Raw genomic sequence first — 15,682 nt, forward strand, 5'->3', positions numbered from 1 at the left:
ACTGGAAGTTTGTACTTCTTAATCCCCTTTATCTACTTAATAAAGAGCATTATTGTTAATTTTACAGCCTGATGACTTTTATGAAAGTACACACCCATATAACTACCACCCAGATCAAGATAAGAACCTTTCCAACACCTGGGAAGTCTCCCTCATGCTCCTTCCTTTCAATTCTCCTTCTTCTTCCTCCTCCTCCTCCTCCTCCTCCTCCCCTTCCCCTGCCTTCTCCTTCTCCTCCTCTTCTTCTTTGATTATGGTTGAGACACAGTGTTACATAGTTCCAGATACACAACATAGTGATTCAACTTCTGTGTATGTTATGCTATGCTCAGCACAAATGTAGCTATCATCTGTTGCCATACAATGCTCTTACAATATTATTAATTTGGGGGTAAGAGAAAAAGAGCACATGAGTGGGGGGAGGGGCACAAGGTGAAGGATAGAGAGAGAATCTCAAGCAGGCTCCATGCCCAGCATAGAGCCCAACACGGGGCTCGATCTCACAACCCTAAGATCATGACCTGAGCCGAAACCAAGAGTTCCACATCTAACCAACTGAGCCACGCAGATGCCCCTACAGTATTATTAACTATATTACCTATACTGTGCCTTTTATTTCCATGACTTATTCATTCTATAATTGGAAGCCTGTATCTCTCACTTCCCTTCACTTGTTTTGCCTAGCCTCCACCCACTCCCCTCTGGCAGCCATTGGTTTGTTCTCTGTATTCATAGCTCTGATTCTGCTTTTTGATTATTTATTCACTTGTTTTTCAGATTCCACACATGAGTAAAATCATATGGTATCTGTCTTTCTCATCCTGACTTACTTAGCATAATACCCTCTAGGTCTATTCATGTTATCACACATGGCAAGATCTCATCCTTTTTTCTGGCTGTATAATATTCCTGTGGGGGTGTGTGTGTGTGTATGTGTGTGTACCACATCTTCCTTATCCATTTGTCTATCAATGGACACCTAGGTTACTTCCATATGTTGGCTATTATAAATAATGCTGCAATAAACAGAGCTGCATATATCTTTTTTGAATTAGTATTTTTGTTATCTTTGGGTAAATATCCAGTAGTGGAATACTGGATCATATAATATTTCTATTTTTAATTTTTTGAGGAACCTCCATACTGTTTTTCACAGTGGCAGCACCAATTTACATTCGTACCAATAATGCAGTTTTCCCTTTTCTCCACATCTTCACCAACCCTTGTTACTTCTTGTCTTTTTGGTTTTAGCCATTCTGACAGGTGTAAGATGATATCTGGTTGTAGTTTTGGTTTGCATTTCCCTGATGATTAGTGATGTTGAACATCTTTTCATGTGTCTGTTGGCCATCTGTATGTCTTTGGTAAAATGTCTTTTCAGGTCCTCTGTCCATTTCTTACTTTTATTTTTTATTTTTTTTATTTTTAAAGATTTTATTTATTTATTTGTCAGAGAGAAAGAGCACAAGCAGGGGGAGAGGCAGGTAGAGGGCGAAGCAGGCTCCTAGCTGAGCAAGGAGCCTGAGGTAGGACTCTATCCCAGGACACTAGGATCATGACCTGAGCCAAAGGCAGACACTTAACCACCCAGGCATCTCATCTCTGTCCATTTTTTAATCAGATTGTTTGGTTTTTTGGTGTTGAGTTTTGTAACTTGTTTTATATTTTAGATATTAACCTGTGATTGGTTATATCATTTGCAAATATCTTCTATTCAGAAGGTTGCCTTTTTTTGTTGTTGCTGGTTTCCGTCGCTGTGCAAAAACTTTTTATTTTTTTTATTTTTTTATTTTTTAAGATTTTATTTATTAATTTGAGAGAGGGTCAGAGAGAGAGAGCACAAGAGCGGGAAGGGTCAGAGGGAGGAGCAGGGAGCCCAGCGGATGCAGGGCTTGGTCCCGGGACTCCAGGATCATGACTTGAGTTGAAGACAGACATTTAACCAACTGAGCCACCCAGGCACCCCAGAAGCTTTTTATACTGATGCAGTCCCAGTAGTTTATTTTTGTTTATTGTTTCCCTTGCCTGAGGATACATACCTAGAAAAATGTTGCTACAGCTTATGTCAAAGAAATTATTCCCCGTGTTCTCTTCTAGGATTTTTACAGTTTCAGGTCTCACACTTAGGTCTTTAATCCATTTTGAGTTTATTTTTGTGTATGGTGTGAGAAGGTGGTCCACCTTCATTCTTCTGCACATATGTAGCTGTCCAGTTTTCCCAACACTGTTGAAGACGCTGTCTTTCCCCTATTGTTATATTCTTGTCTCCTTTGTTGTATATTAATTGGCCATATACATGTGGGTTTATTTCTTTTTCTAGTTAATTCTTGACTACTAAGCGTAATCATTATTATGACCTGTTACACAGATAAATTTTGCCTGATTTTAAACATCATATAAATAGAATCATACAATGTAAACTCTTTTGTGTCTGACTTCTTTTACTCAACATTCTGAGATTTATCCACATTATGTAACTAAGCTTTTTAAAGAAAGCATTTTATGATTACTTCTCTATTTCTTTTCTCAAATATAAAAATTAAAAAGGGGCTTTATGCATTGTATCATTTAGTAATCAGTTAAGATTTTTACCTTTTTCAGTGATGTGTATCAGTCATGTTTAACATTTTTACAAGAAATGTGTCCTGATATTTCTTTTTGGACAGTGGAATTGTTTACCATTCAAACAGGCCTCTCCCATTTCTCTTTAGAAGGAAAAATTCTTGAAAATGTAAATAGGGAGGGGATATCTGAAGAGCAGCAGAGAATAGCATTAGTAATCACAAAAATATTTTTCATAAATAGCTTCAGATCATGGTTATGTAGAATCATGTCATCATAATTAAAGTGAGTTTCTCTCTGGCAAACTATGTTTCCTTTTTCTAGAAATTGAAAATATAAACTAATCTTAATTGACTTTTTCATTCAATTCTCAAAACATGAAATAAATGCCAATCACCCTTAATATTTTTGGTTTTTCAGTCATTGTAAGTAAAGAGTAATTTTTTTTTTAAAGACTTTATTTATTTATTTGACAGACAGCGAGAGAGGGAACACAAGCTGGGGGAGTGGGAAAGGGAGAAGCAGGCTTCCCACTGAGCAGGGAACCCGATGCAGGCCTGGATCATGACCTGAGCCGAAGGCAGATGCCTAATGACTGAGCCACCCAGGTGTCCCATAAAGAATAATTTTAAAAGGTCCTCAAATGTAAAGAGAAGTTGCTGAGTTCATTCTTGAAAATTTGTAATCTTTTTTCCCCATTTTATTCAGCTAGCAGGAGTGGAAGAAGATGTTTCTTAGAAACTTGAAATTGTGTTGGAGGGAGAAAAAATAAAACCTGCTGTTTCATAAATGGCCTTTAATTTAAAATTTATTTCTGTTGTGGATTACATCAGTTATAGTTTAATTTGTCTGACAAAACGTAATGCAGCCCCTATGTGATCTACAGAGGCTGTCAGGAAGTTGCTGGGTGGCAATAGAAATGCCAGTGCTTTAAGAAGTTTGGCACTGGGTTCCAAAATATAATCAAGTTTTGAAATAGACTTTACCGTTCAAGATGAACATTTTCACAACTACTTGAATGGGATGGTTAAATAAGATATGATTGGCGAGGGGCGCCTGGGTGGCTCAGTTGGTTAGGCGACTGCCTTCAGCTCAGGTCGTGATCCCAGGGTCCTGGGATCAAGCCCCGCGTCGGGCTCCTTGCTCAGCGGGAAGCCTGCTTCTCCCTCTCCCACTCCCTCTGCTTGTGTTCCCTCTCCCTCGCTGTGTCTTTCTCTGTCAAATAAATAAAATGTTAAAAAAAAAAAAAGATATGATTGGCATATTTTAAGAAAGAAACCACTTTCAAGCAAATTTGTCTTTTAGAAGTCTGCAGCGGAAATAGTTTTCCTCCCTACGTTTGGACCCTCCTTCAGGAAATAAAATTTGTTGTTAGTCCCAGTGTCTTTTCTAGGTACAAGTTGTATGTGTAAGGTCACATGCATATATCAGACAAGGTAGGAGATCAGAGGTGCTTGCTGCAAGGCCTGAAGAGATACAACATAGATATTCCCTGGATTTATAGAAAGGGTCAAAGAAGAAACAAAATGCATAGGAAGTTCATCTGTAGTTTGCTTTACTTTGGGAACAAAAAAGAAAAAAAAACTAATGAAGATAATTTGATTAGGTGAATAAGGCATTTATTTCTAAATGCACAGTGGGATCTTCACTTCATTTTGGTGCCATTTATTCAGCTTCTTCCTTATAAATAGAGAAGAACTTTTCAGGTCTCACTTCTAGTCTAAAGTTATTTCTGACAGTCATTCTGCCTTTCTCATAGAAAATGACTTTATTATGGATAAAAGAGTTACTTGTAACACTTTCTGGTTTTCTGTATATCTTCAAAAATGCCTCATTTGTGGCTTAATAAACTGGAAAAAAAAATTCAAGCATTAGGGGAGAATATAAAGTCACAAATACTCTCCATCTCATGATGTTCTTACTGTCCTTTAAGTGACATGGAAATGGAGCAATTACAAGGTCAAGAAGCAACTCAGTTGAGCTGTGATACCATTTTACTGACCCTCTTAAGGGCAGTAATTCTTCTTTTTTTTTTTTTTTTTTAAGATTTTATTTATTTATTTGAGAGAGAGAGAGCAAATGAGAGGGGGGAGGGTCAGAGGGAGAAGCAGACTCCCTGCCAAGCAGGGAGCCCGATGCGGGACTCGATCCTGGGACTCCAGGATCATGACCTGAGCCGAAGGCAGCCGCTTAACTGACTGAGCCACCCAGGCGCCCGGGCAGTAATTCTTATATGTGTGTCAGCTCAACTGGTATGGATATCTGAATCCCCAGGAAGCTTTTAGAAAATACTGTGTAGAATCCTGTACCCTGTCTCCAGAATTCACACCAAAATCCTATGACTCAGGAGACAGGAGTCTTGTGTGCTTTCTTAATTACCCCAACCCACCTAAGGCCAATACTTTGTAAATTTAAAGTTTGTTTCAATATTCCGATTAACAAAGCTGACGCTTCCTTTGACTCATACTTGGAAAAAATAACTGAAAGTAATAAAGATTGTAGAATAGAATAAAGATAAGAGTAATCTCTCAGTGAATAATTTGAAGTTCCTGGTGTTGAAAGAAAACTTTTGTTTTTCTTCATAATGAAGCTCCAAAATAACCTTTTTTTGTGACCGGCAAAATGTAAATTGACAGATTATTGTCATAGCAGAGCAGGGCAGAAGGACGCCTTTAAAAGATTGTGAACCTGTGGTATGGAGTTGGAATTGTAAACAAATTCATTTTTTTTCAAGTATTGCGATTACATTATTGTAATGGCCTTGTACCTGGTCTTTAAGAAATTCATAGTTAATATCCTTAAAACATTTCCATTCTAGAAGAAATGTGTGAAAACAGAGTTACAAAAGCATTTTGTTCTGTATTTTGGCATATAATTTTTGAGTGTGCAGTTTTTATTGATGAGTGCAAAGAAGGTTGGTGGAAAAAGTGAACACCAAAGGAAAATGAAAGAGGAGGAACTTAATATATGAAAAGAATAAAGTAGGCAGCTTCCTCAGAATATGGTAAGAATGAAAGAAGACTATGCAGCCATCAAAAAAAATGAAATTTAGCCGTTTGCAACGACGTGGATGGAACTAGAGTGTATTATGCTAAGCGAAATAAGTCAATCAGAAAAAGACAAGTATCATATGATCTCACTGAGATGAGGAATTTGAGAAAGAAGACAGAAGATCATAGGGGAATGGAGGGAAAAATGAAACAAGACAAAACTAGAGAGACAAACCACAGGAGACTCTTAATCTCAGGGAACAAACTGAGGGTTGCTGGAGTGGAGGGGGATGGGAGGGATGGGGTGGCTGGGTGATAGACATTGGGGAGGGTAAGTACTATGGTGGTGAGCACTGTGAATTGTGTAAGACTGATGAATCACAGACAGACCTGTACCCCTGAAACAAGTAATACATTATATGTTAATAAAAATTAAAAAAAAAAAAAAAAGAATGAAAGAAGACGTGAAAGGAACTGCTGCTATTTCTTTCATGCTGTTTGGATCAGGTGGCCAGGAAAGTTTGCTGCAGTAGAGAGCAAATTCTTAGGGACCTGCTTCCTTCTATATCCATACTGTTCTAGCCGTATAAGCCCTGTTGCTTTTAATAATCATAACCAATTTAGTTTTACTAATATAGATTGCCTATATACCACTTTTGTTAACTCAGATCTCATTGGTGTTTTGTTAACAAGAGGCTCAGTTTGGGATTATCTCAAGAATCTTGCAAGTAAATAACAAAACAAAACTACTAGAAGCCTAAATGATCAGATGCCATACTAAGATTACAGTGGTTGTGGTTTGGATAGGTGGCTTGCATGTGTTCAGTGTTTAAAAGCAAAAAAGAAAAAGAATGTGTGTACTTGTGTGAGTTAATGTCGTCATGAAGAAATAAAAATGCCTTTTCTCTCCTGTTGTAGTCAAGAAAAGCTCATAAAATACATCAATTTGGAGGGCATGTCTGCATAATTTAATTTTATCAGCATGCTATAACTTCTATTACAAATAAAAATTTCTGAAACTGTATGCTGATACCATAGTCGATACGTATACATTCCAAATAAACATTTTCATCTAATAATTCATGTTCTACCTAAAGTTAATCACTGGGTACAGTAAAACACCAATTTCACATGAGTAGTTAGTAAGTACAAACTGGATTGATTATAAAATTTTAAACTAGTCTTTCTAAATTTGGTATTGATGCTAACTAAAAATACCATATAAATAGAACAGTTATTGAAGGTACATTTTTCCAAGGAATTTAAAAAAATAATAATATTTTAGGATACTTTGTACCATAAGTCATCTGTATTTCTACTATGCTTCTAGGTAAGAGATGCCAAAAAATTCCTAAAAATGTAATTTGATCTATTCTTCTGAAATTTATGGTACCTGTTATATATGGTATGCTCCTTATCTTCCATGGAGGGGAGGGGAAGCTAAGTAGGTGATTGAGGATGAACTTAGTGAGTTTTCCTAGATGTACTGTCTACATGTGGTATCTTCAGAGAAAAGACTTATTAAATAATAATAGCTACCACTGTTGTCTGTGTGCTGCCAAAGTGAGCATAATAGCTACTACTTTTGTATTGTACCTACTGTGTGCCAGGAACAGTTCCAAGGGCTTTTTCCATGAATCCTCACAACAACCTTACCTATTCAGATGAGGAAGTTGAGGCAAAGAGAGGCTCGGTAACTTATTTAAGATCACAGTGTAAGCTATAAAAGTCAAACCTGGGATATTAACCTAGGGATTCTGGCTTCAGTCTGAACTCCTAACCATTATACTTCCTCTCTCTCTCTCTCTTTTTTAATTTTTAAAGATTTATTTGAGAGAGAGAGAGAGAATGCGCAGGGTGAGAATTTCAAGCAGACTCCCTGCTGAGCAGGGGCTCGATCCCTCGGCCCTGAGATCATGACCTGAGCCAAAATCAAGAGTTGTACTCTTAACCGACTAAGCCACCCAGGCACCCCATATACTTCGTCTCTTAATTAAATAAGACTACATACTAAATTAATGAAGTCAGATACTAAAAGGAATGAAATGAAGCTGACAGTTGTCTGATGTCTTTCCAAATCTTATGGTTGAGTTTAGAGATTTGGATGATCAGCAAGGTCTGAAACCTACTACACAAGAATACAAATTCTAGGATCAAAGGCTTGTTGGAATTTAAGTGCTGTTGAACAATTGGTTGTATCAAGAAAAAATATATGATGTGAACATTAATGACTTTGAAGAGACAAATATTATCAATGCGTATTATATAGATGTCTTAATTCTAATTATGTACACAATATTTTTACTAATTACTAATTTACTAATATTACACAAAGTTTTGCTAATCAAGAAAATGTTCAAATATTCTGAACCAATTATTTTTTTGTTTGTGCATTGTTATACCAGATGATTTATTTAGCACTGTATATATTTGTATATACATACGAACTGAATTTTTCAGAGAATTGTATATTATAGAGTGACTTCATCAAACTTTTTGGAGTTTGGAACAGTGGATTCTGCATAGATTTTTGACAAGTACTCTAATAGAACATATGGAATAAGAGGACTACAATTTCTGTATATATACCTAAATAGGCAAAGGGATTTTTCAGGCCAAAATGATATCGTTGTTCTAAGTCTTTAGATGATTTCCTGATATTTTGTTTAGTTCTCTTACCATGTTTGTTACTGGTTATGATCATTTTCCTAATTTTTATACCATAATTGGAAGGCTAAAAAATAAAATGAAGGAGACAATAGAAAATAAAGTCCCTCAGGGGGGAAAAACAAGTGGGGTGGGGTGCCTGGGTGGCTCAAACGGTTAAGCATCCGACTCTTGATTTTGGCTCAGGTCATGATCTCAGGGTTGTGAGATCGAGTCCCCTGTCAGGCTCTGCGCACAGCTTGGAGTCTGCTTGGGATTCTCCCTCTCTGTGTACCTCCCCCTCTGCCCCTCCTCTCACTGGCACTTGCTCTCAGGTGCACTCTCTCTCTCAAATAAATAATTAAATCTTTTAAAAAGTAAATTTTAATAAAAGCATGGATATGGGACTTAGTTTAAGGGAGCATCGGAAAGAAGCTCTGAGTAAGATGTTTCTTTGCATATCAGATTTTTGCTTATTTCTAATTTTGCCTCTAGCCACTTGAAATTCTGTTTAAGCAACTTTTTCTGTGGAATGTTGGTAAAAGTCTATAAATAGAATCATTTGACTACTGGAATCAGTTCACATCTGATTTACTGTTTCATAATAATAGCATTCTTGAGGATAATCATCACACAAGTAAAACATTATAGAACATCAAATTACAAGCTTCTAGAATTCCATTTTTAAATATTCTTTTGTTAGCATTCTTTGAAGGATTTTGAATGCATTTGCTTTAAATTCCTTCCTGTGGTCAGACAAGGACAGTGAATTACACTGATTGGAGCCACTACTCTAAATTTCCTCACTTGTAGGTTTGCATAACCCTTTACAATTATTGAAAAATATATTTTGTGGTTTGACTGTTCTCTAAAGAATCTAATACTTGAATGTCATATGTGTGTGTTTTGGGTATTTGACAGCAATGTAGTTTGTTGTTGCAGCTGCTTTAGCTTTAAAAGTCACATTTGAAAACAATGAAAATATCTGTCATTTCTTTATGTGTGTGTGTTTTCTAACAAGCGAAAATATGACCCACCTTGGTAATTCTGTTTCTCACTGCTCTCTGCCATTTCTCTGCCCAAAGTTCTTGCTGTTCCTTGTACAAACTTAATAATTTCCTGACCACATGTCTTTGCTTTGCCTGTTTCTTTTCTTTGGAATCTCCCTCGTAATGATGGTCAAATCTTACTCATATTAAAGGGCCACATATAAAAAAGGAAATTAATTCTTTCTTCATTGTAGTTGAAGTAATTATGCTGTCCTCTAAGCTTCCTTTTGTGTTCTTTTTTCTCTCTTAGATACCTTATGCTTTCTCTCTCATATTTATTTTATAAATACATTTTATCTCCCCAGTAGTACTTTGGGCTCTCTGAGCAAATGACTTGTAAGGTTGGGAAGGTTGTGTTTAAGTATGAATAGTGTTTATAATTGTGGTATACTTTAGAGATTCAGGAAAGACAAACAAACACTAACCTGTTGTATAAAGTACAGTGCGAAAGATAATGTTCTTGCCAGAGGAACAGTAGTTTTGCTGACCTTGGTTGTGCTGGTGAATAAATCTCTTAATATTGTAGTGCTAAGCAAGCATGGATTACTTTCACCTTCAGCAGTTTCTGTTCTGTGCTACTCTGTCAAGGCTGGGGTAAGGTTAGTCTGTGGCCTCGAATGAGGAGAAGTATAGCAAGCTCCTTTCTGGTCTAAGTGGACACTAGCACCCAAAATGACAAGACAGGACATAGCCTTTAGATTTCTGAGTGGTGTTTATGTCTCTCAGTTAGCTGTGATTTCCAGTTATTTATAATTTCAGGTGGCAACAAGTATACAAAAAAAAAATCATAATTCTATCCCCAAATAAGACTGACAGGAATTAGGGATGAGAGTTAGAACCCCAGCCTCCTCTCTTAGATTTAGGATTAGATACTGGGGAACTGCATAGAAAGGCTAATAAAAAGAATCATTTAAAATATGGGGTGGAGATAGCAGTGATGAGTGAAAGAAGTATGAGAGAGAGATTATAACACCATGCTTGCACAGATGCCCAAGGGAAGAACAACCTGGAAAAAAAGACTGACAAGGAGCAGTCAGTCTTAATGTTGGAGTACCCCAGGGTACAGTCCTTGCCCTTGATTTCTTTTCTATCTCAACTCATTTTTTGGTGAGCTCATCCCGTCACAAGACTTTAAATACCATCTAGTAGGCCAGTGACCCCCAAAATGTATCTCCAGTTCAGACCTTTCCCCCAAATTCCAAATCCAGCTGCCTACTGATCCCCCCATTTGAATATCTAACAGATATCTTTTTTTTTTAAGTTTTATTTATTTATTTGAGAGAGAGAGCATGAGAGGGGGGAGGGTCAGAGGGAGAAGCAGGCTCCCTGCTGAGCAGGGAGCCCGATGCGGGACTCGATCCCGGGACTCCAGGATCATGACCTGAGCCGAAGGCAGTCGCTTAACCAACTGAGCCACCCAGGCGCCCTCTAACAGATATCTTAAACTTAGTAGGTCCCAAAGTAAAGTTCTGATTCCTACCAACATCTCCCAACCCCTACCTCTGCTACCTGTGCTCTAAGTCAGTTGAAAACACTCCATCCTTTCCATTACTGAGACCAAAATCTTGGCGTCATCCTGATTCTTCTCATTCTCGTGCTTCACATCCAGTATGTCAGGAAATTCTGTTGTCACTACCTCTAAAATACACTTGAGTTCCAACAGGTTCTCACCCCCCCTACTACTACTGTGCGGTTCTGGGCCATCATCATCTCATACCACGTATTAGTGGGTGGCCTTCCTTATTGGTCTCCTAATGTTTGTTCCCTTTTATTGCTAATTTGAAAGGAATTGATTGTAGACTGTTTTATAATATCTGTGACATGGGAAATACCAGTATTTTGGATAGCATCGTTTGGCAAAGAAAATATTGTTCTGCCCTGTTTGAGTTCTCTTTAGCTGGACTGTGTAATATTTGTGCATGAAATACCCAGGAAGAAGCTTTTAACAGAAAATGTGTAAAGTGGCTCTGAAAGACAATATACCTAGGCTTACCAGCTGTGATGATTCATTAAAACATACTTTAGCATAAGAATTGTGGGCCATGTTTTTAGCTGCCTGATGTGTGATTGGGTGGGACTCTAAGGACCGCTGGTCTGTAACTCAGCTTCAGTGTAACATAAGACGCGCTGACTGACGAAAGGATACATTCAAACATTTCTTCCTTGACACAGTTACTAAAGACATGTTTCAGATTCATAAAAAATGCAGGAGAACATAAAATTGTCTTTTTAATCTTCAAAAAAGGAATGAATTTTAATAGTTTACTTTTTATTAACATAAGTCAAATTCTGATTAGAATCTTGACCATAAGTAGAAGTTAAAAAGTCAGAAAGGGTGAATGATTCTGTTCTAATAAAAGTTGGTTTCAGGAAAGTATAGATATTGTAGTATGTTTAACAAATTGTACCATAGGCTTTTGTCAATTTCTTGTGATTTGGCTTTGAGAGCTATCAGTACAGCCTATTCAGATTGAATAATAGTGGCAGTGGTGGTCACAGGCCTTTTGTGACTCTCCTATAGCAGTTTCTTGAGTCCATAATCCAGTTCACGTAGCAGTTACCTTAAAATGTATATTAACTTCCTTTTGCAATGGGAGGACAAGATAAAATTCCCTCTAAGTCTATTTTGTTGAGCCTAATGTATACCTTTACTTTTGTGAGCAGGCCTGCTGAAATCTAAGGAATGTTTGTGTGTGTGTGTGTGTAGTTTTGTTTTTTATTTTAATACTTTTAAACGTGTCCTGTTAGGAACCCATACAGGCAAACATTAAAACAAAAAATGTTAGAGACCCCAATGATCACCTTTGGTAGTATAGAAGTTGCCTGAAATTCTAGTGAAATAATGAACAAATGCAAACAAGACAAAAATCTGAATTCAGACAAATATATATTTTGATGCAAAACAAGAGGCATTCTATTAAAGTTGAAACCTTACTAATTCCAAATCTGAGGAATGTTTCACAACACTGTAGTCTAAATCAGGAAATCTTAACATAGGGTCCATAAATGGGCTATATGGAGATCCATGAATTTCTTTTGTATACAGAGTTTTATATTTATTATCTATATTCTCAAAAAAGAGACCATACTTTTCACCAAATCCTCAAAAGAATCCATAATTCCCCCCACACAGAAAGTTTAAGAACCACTTAATCCTTATGTACATCTACATCACTGTGGTAAAATTTTTGAACCAAATTTAATTCTTATGACTGACAATGAAAATTTTCTATTTTTGCTCTCCAAGGTTTACCATCTAAATTTTAAAAGGTTAAGCCAAATCAAGGTAATGTTTTTAATAATGTTAGCAATAGTAGATGCATGAAACCCATTCTCTTTGTAGCATGTTGCTTTGGTGTATGTAACTACCTGTTCACATAAATATGAATAAGTTGGGATAGTCCTTTAAATGATCTATACTTGGATTATAATTTTAAGCAGTTTTTTTTTTCTTTTTATTCTGTGTGGCTACAAACCAGTAAGCATAGCTGATCCTGCTGCCCTTGGTTTCATCATTTCTCCATGGTCTCTGCTGTTGCTGCCATCTGGTAGTGTGTCATTTACAGATGAAAATATTTCCAATCAGGATCTTCGTGCATTCACCGCACCAGAGGTTCTTCAAAATCAGTCACTAACTTCTCTTTCAGATATTGAAAAGGTAACTCTTAAATGTTTTTTGCTTGATTTTGTTTTTTATTTTAGTTGGGGTAGGAAAAGTAAAAGGCACTAGGCTACCCTACCTCAACCCTCTGAAAAAACAGCCATTGAATTTTAACTGATCATGTGTTCAAGAAGTTCATATAAATTTTGTGTAAGAATGCAAAGTAGTTTTATAAAAATTTAAGGATCTAAGAAAAAATATTTTTTAAATGTGAGCCATTATTAATTCATATTTAAAAATACTTATTAAATGCCTTCTGTGTATAAAGCACTGTGCTTGTGAGAAAGATGCAAAAATAACTAGAAAATTGATAATGATCAGAATACCTGGGTGGCTCAGTCAGTAAGCATCCGACTCTTGATCTCAGCTCAGGGCTCGATATCAGGGTCGTGAGTTCAGGCCCTGCACTGGGCCCTGCGCTGAGTGTAGAGCCTATTTAAAAAAAAAAAAAAATTTGATCCTGATCGATGTATATGAAACAATCTGTAATATATGGATTGAAATAAATGCTATATACAGGGATAGAGTATATTAGGATGCTGGAAGAGGAGCAATTAGTTTTTAGCTTAGAACGATAATTACAGAAAAGGTAGCATTTGTATTGGGCCATGAAGAATGAGTAGAATTTAGAAAAGTAAAAATAGCTAGAAATGAGCATTCCACTCAAGGTTACTAGTATATGCAATGATAAGAGGTAAGAAATTGTCCACTCTGATAGGGAAATGTTTAGTTAGACCAGTTAGGCTAGAGCATTAGCTACCTGGAAGGCTGTGGATAAAGAGAAGGAGGCTATTAAATCAGAATAAAGAAGACTTTGAATGCCAGACCTTGAGACTTTCTTCTGAGACATATTTTTAGGAGAATGATATGATGTGATTTGTGATTTTAGAGGGTATGTTTGATGAAAGTGGAAAACTAGGTAAGATGAAAGATTTGTATAGGAATTGTATTATATAGGAATCTATACATTACACAGAATCTATACTGCACACGCACACAACAGAATGTATAGGAATTGTATAGAAATATGAGGAGTTTTAATAATCTGCGGGAAAGAACTGAAAATCATGTAATGCCTTGGGAATATAAAGGCATGGATGAAGGGGATACAATGGAAATGAAGCTGACAAAGTTTGACAGTTCATTTAAGGAAAATTTATGATAAAAATACCCAGTCTGGGGTGTCTGGGTGGCTCAGTCATTTAGCGTCTGCCTTCGGCTCAGGTCATGACCCCAGGGTCCTGGGATCGAGCCCCGCATCGGGCTCCCTGCTCGGGGAAGCCTGCTTCTCCCTCTCCCACTCCCCCTGCTTGTGTTCCCTCTCTCGCTGTGTCTCTGTCAAAGAAATAAATAAAAATCTTTAAATAAAAAAAAAAGAAATATCCAGTCTGAGGATGGCAGTACCATTGACATCAGATCTAATTTCATTCTCAAGGCTATGGGGGGGGAGGGGAGTGTGTGTGTGTGTGTGTGTGTGTGTGTAGCGTGCAGCTGGCTATGATGATTTAGATATGAACTTTGTAGAATTCAGAATTAGGTATGAATATCATTTCCCATACATTATTCCATATAAGTGTAAAAAACAACCTAATAATTTCCTAATAGTGAAATTATTAAATGAAAAAGTATGTGCATTTTATTTTAAAGATTTATTTATTCAAGACAGAGTGAGAGCTAGAGATAGCAGGAGCCGGGGGGAGGGGCAAAGGGAGAAAATCTTCAAGCGGACTCCCCACTGAGGGTGGAGCCCATCACAGGGCTTGATCCCAAGACCCTGAGATCATGACCTGAGCCAAGACCAAGAGACAGGAGCTTAACCAACTGAGCCACCCAGGCGACCCAGTATGCGCATTTTAAATTTTGATATACATTGCCCAGTTGCCATATAAAGGAATTGCACTGATTTATCCTTCTATCCTTCTATCACTGACAGTGAATGTTTCCCTCTTCAGAGAGGGTGAGGGAGAGAGGAGGTAAGAGTGAGGAAGAGAGTGTGTGTGTGTGTGTGTGTGTACGTACGTACACATGTATCTGTTGATTAAGTTAGAAGAAGGCATCTTGATTTGAGCCATTAATTGTGTTTCTGAAAAAAGACTGACTGGAATTGGTAGAGAATCCAGGTTTATCTACCTTTTATTTAAATTCCATGAACTGCTTAAGAATTTTGGGAGGTATAAGCAAAGGAACCAGTAAAGGAAGACAACACCTATGAAGTAGAGGTAATACTTAAGGCATTAGCCAAAAGAAGTTTTTATTACATGATACAAGGTATTTGAAAGGAACTTTGTATATTATAGAGTGTATAGAGTGTTGGTCATTGTTATATCTCGTGAAGGTATTCAAATGTATTGCTGGTGTCTTAATAAGCTGCATAGCATATATATAGCTATTTACTGTTACTATTCATTTATTTATTTATTTATTTATTTATTATTATTTTTTAAGATTTTATTTATTTATTTGAGAGAGAGAGAATGAGAGACAGAGAGCATGAGAGGGAGGAGGGTCAGAGGGAGAAGCAGACTCCTCGCTGAGCAAGGAGCCCGATGCGGGACTCGATCCCGGGACTCCAGGATCATGACCTGAGCCGAAGGCAGTCGCTTAACCAACTGAGCCACCCAGGCGCCCTACTGTTACTATTTAAATGCATGCAGTCTGTACAGTCTGTGGTTCATTTAAAAATAATTTTTTTTAAGATTTATTTATTTGAGAGCGAGCACACAAGCAGGGGGAGGGGCAGTGGGAGAGGGAGAGAATCTCAAGCAGACTCCCCG

General features: G+C 37.2%; 1 protein-coding gene across 5 annotated transcripts in view; it reads left to right on the forward strand.

Moving 5' to 3' along the window:
• Nucleotides 1-15,682, forward strand: part of PTPN13 (protein tyrosine phosphatase non-receptor type 13) — a 210,665-nt gene that overhangs the window by 64,651 nt on the left and 130,332 nt on the right. For all 5 annotated transcript variants that reach the window (XM_045880821.3, XM_045880823.3, XM_045880824.3 and 2 more), the window contains exon 3: nucleotides 12,727-12,905. In XM_045880821.3, coding sequence (XP_045736777.1) covers nucleotides 12,727-12,905 — 179 coding nt within the window. The remainder of the gene's footprint in view (nucleotides 1-12,726; nucleotides 12,906-15,682) is intronic.

This window comes from Mirounga angustirostris, unplaced genomic scaffold, assembly GCF_029215605.1.
Source record: "Mirounga angustirostris isolate CCGP_5_RB_7025 unplaced genomic scaffold, mMirAng1.0.hap1 SCAF_2, whole genome shotgun sequence".
Classification (NCBI taxonomy): domain Eukaryota; kingdom Metazoa; phylum Chordata; class Mammalia; order Carnivora; family Phocidae; genus Mirounga; species Mirounga angustirostris.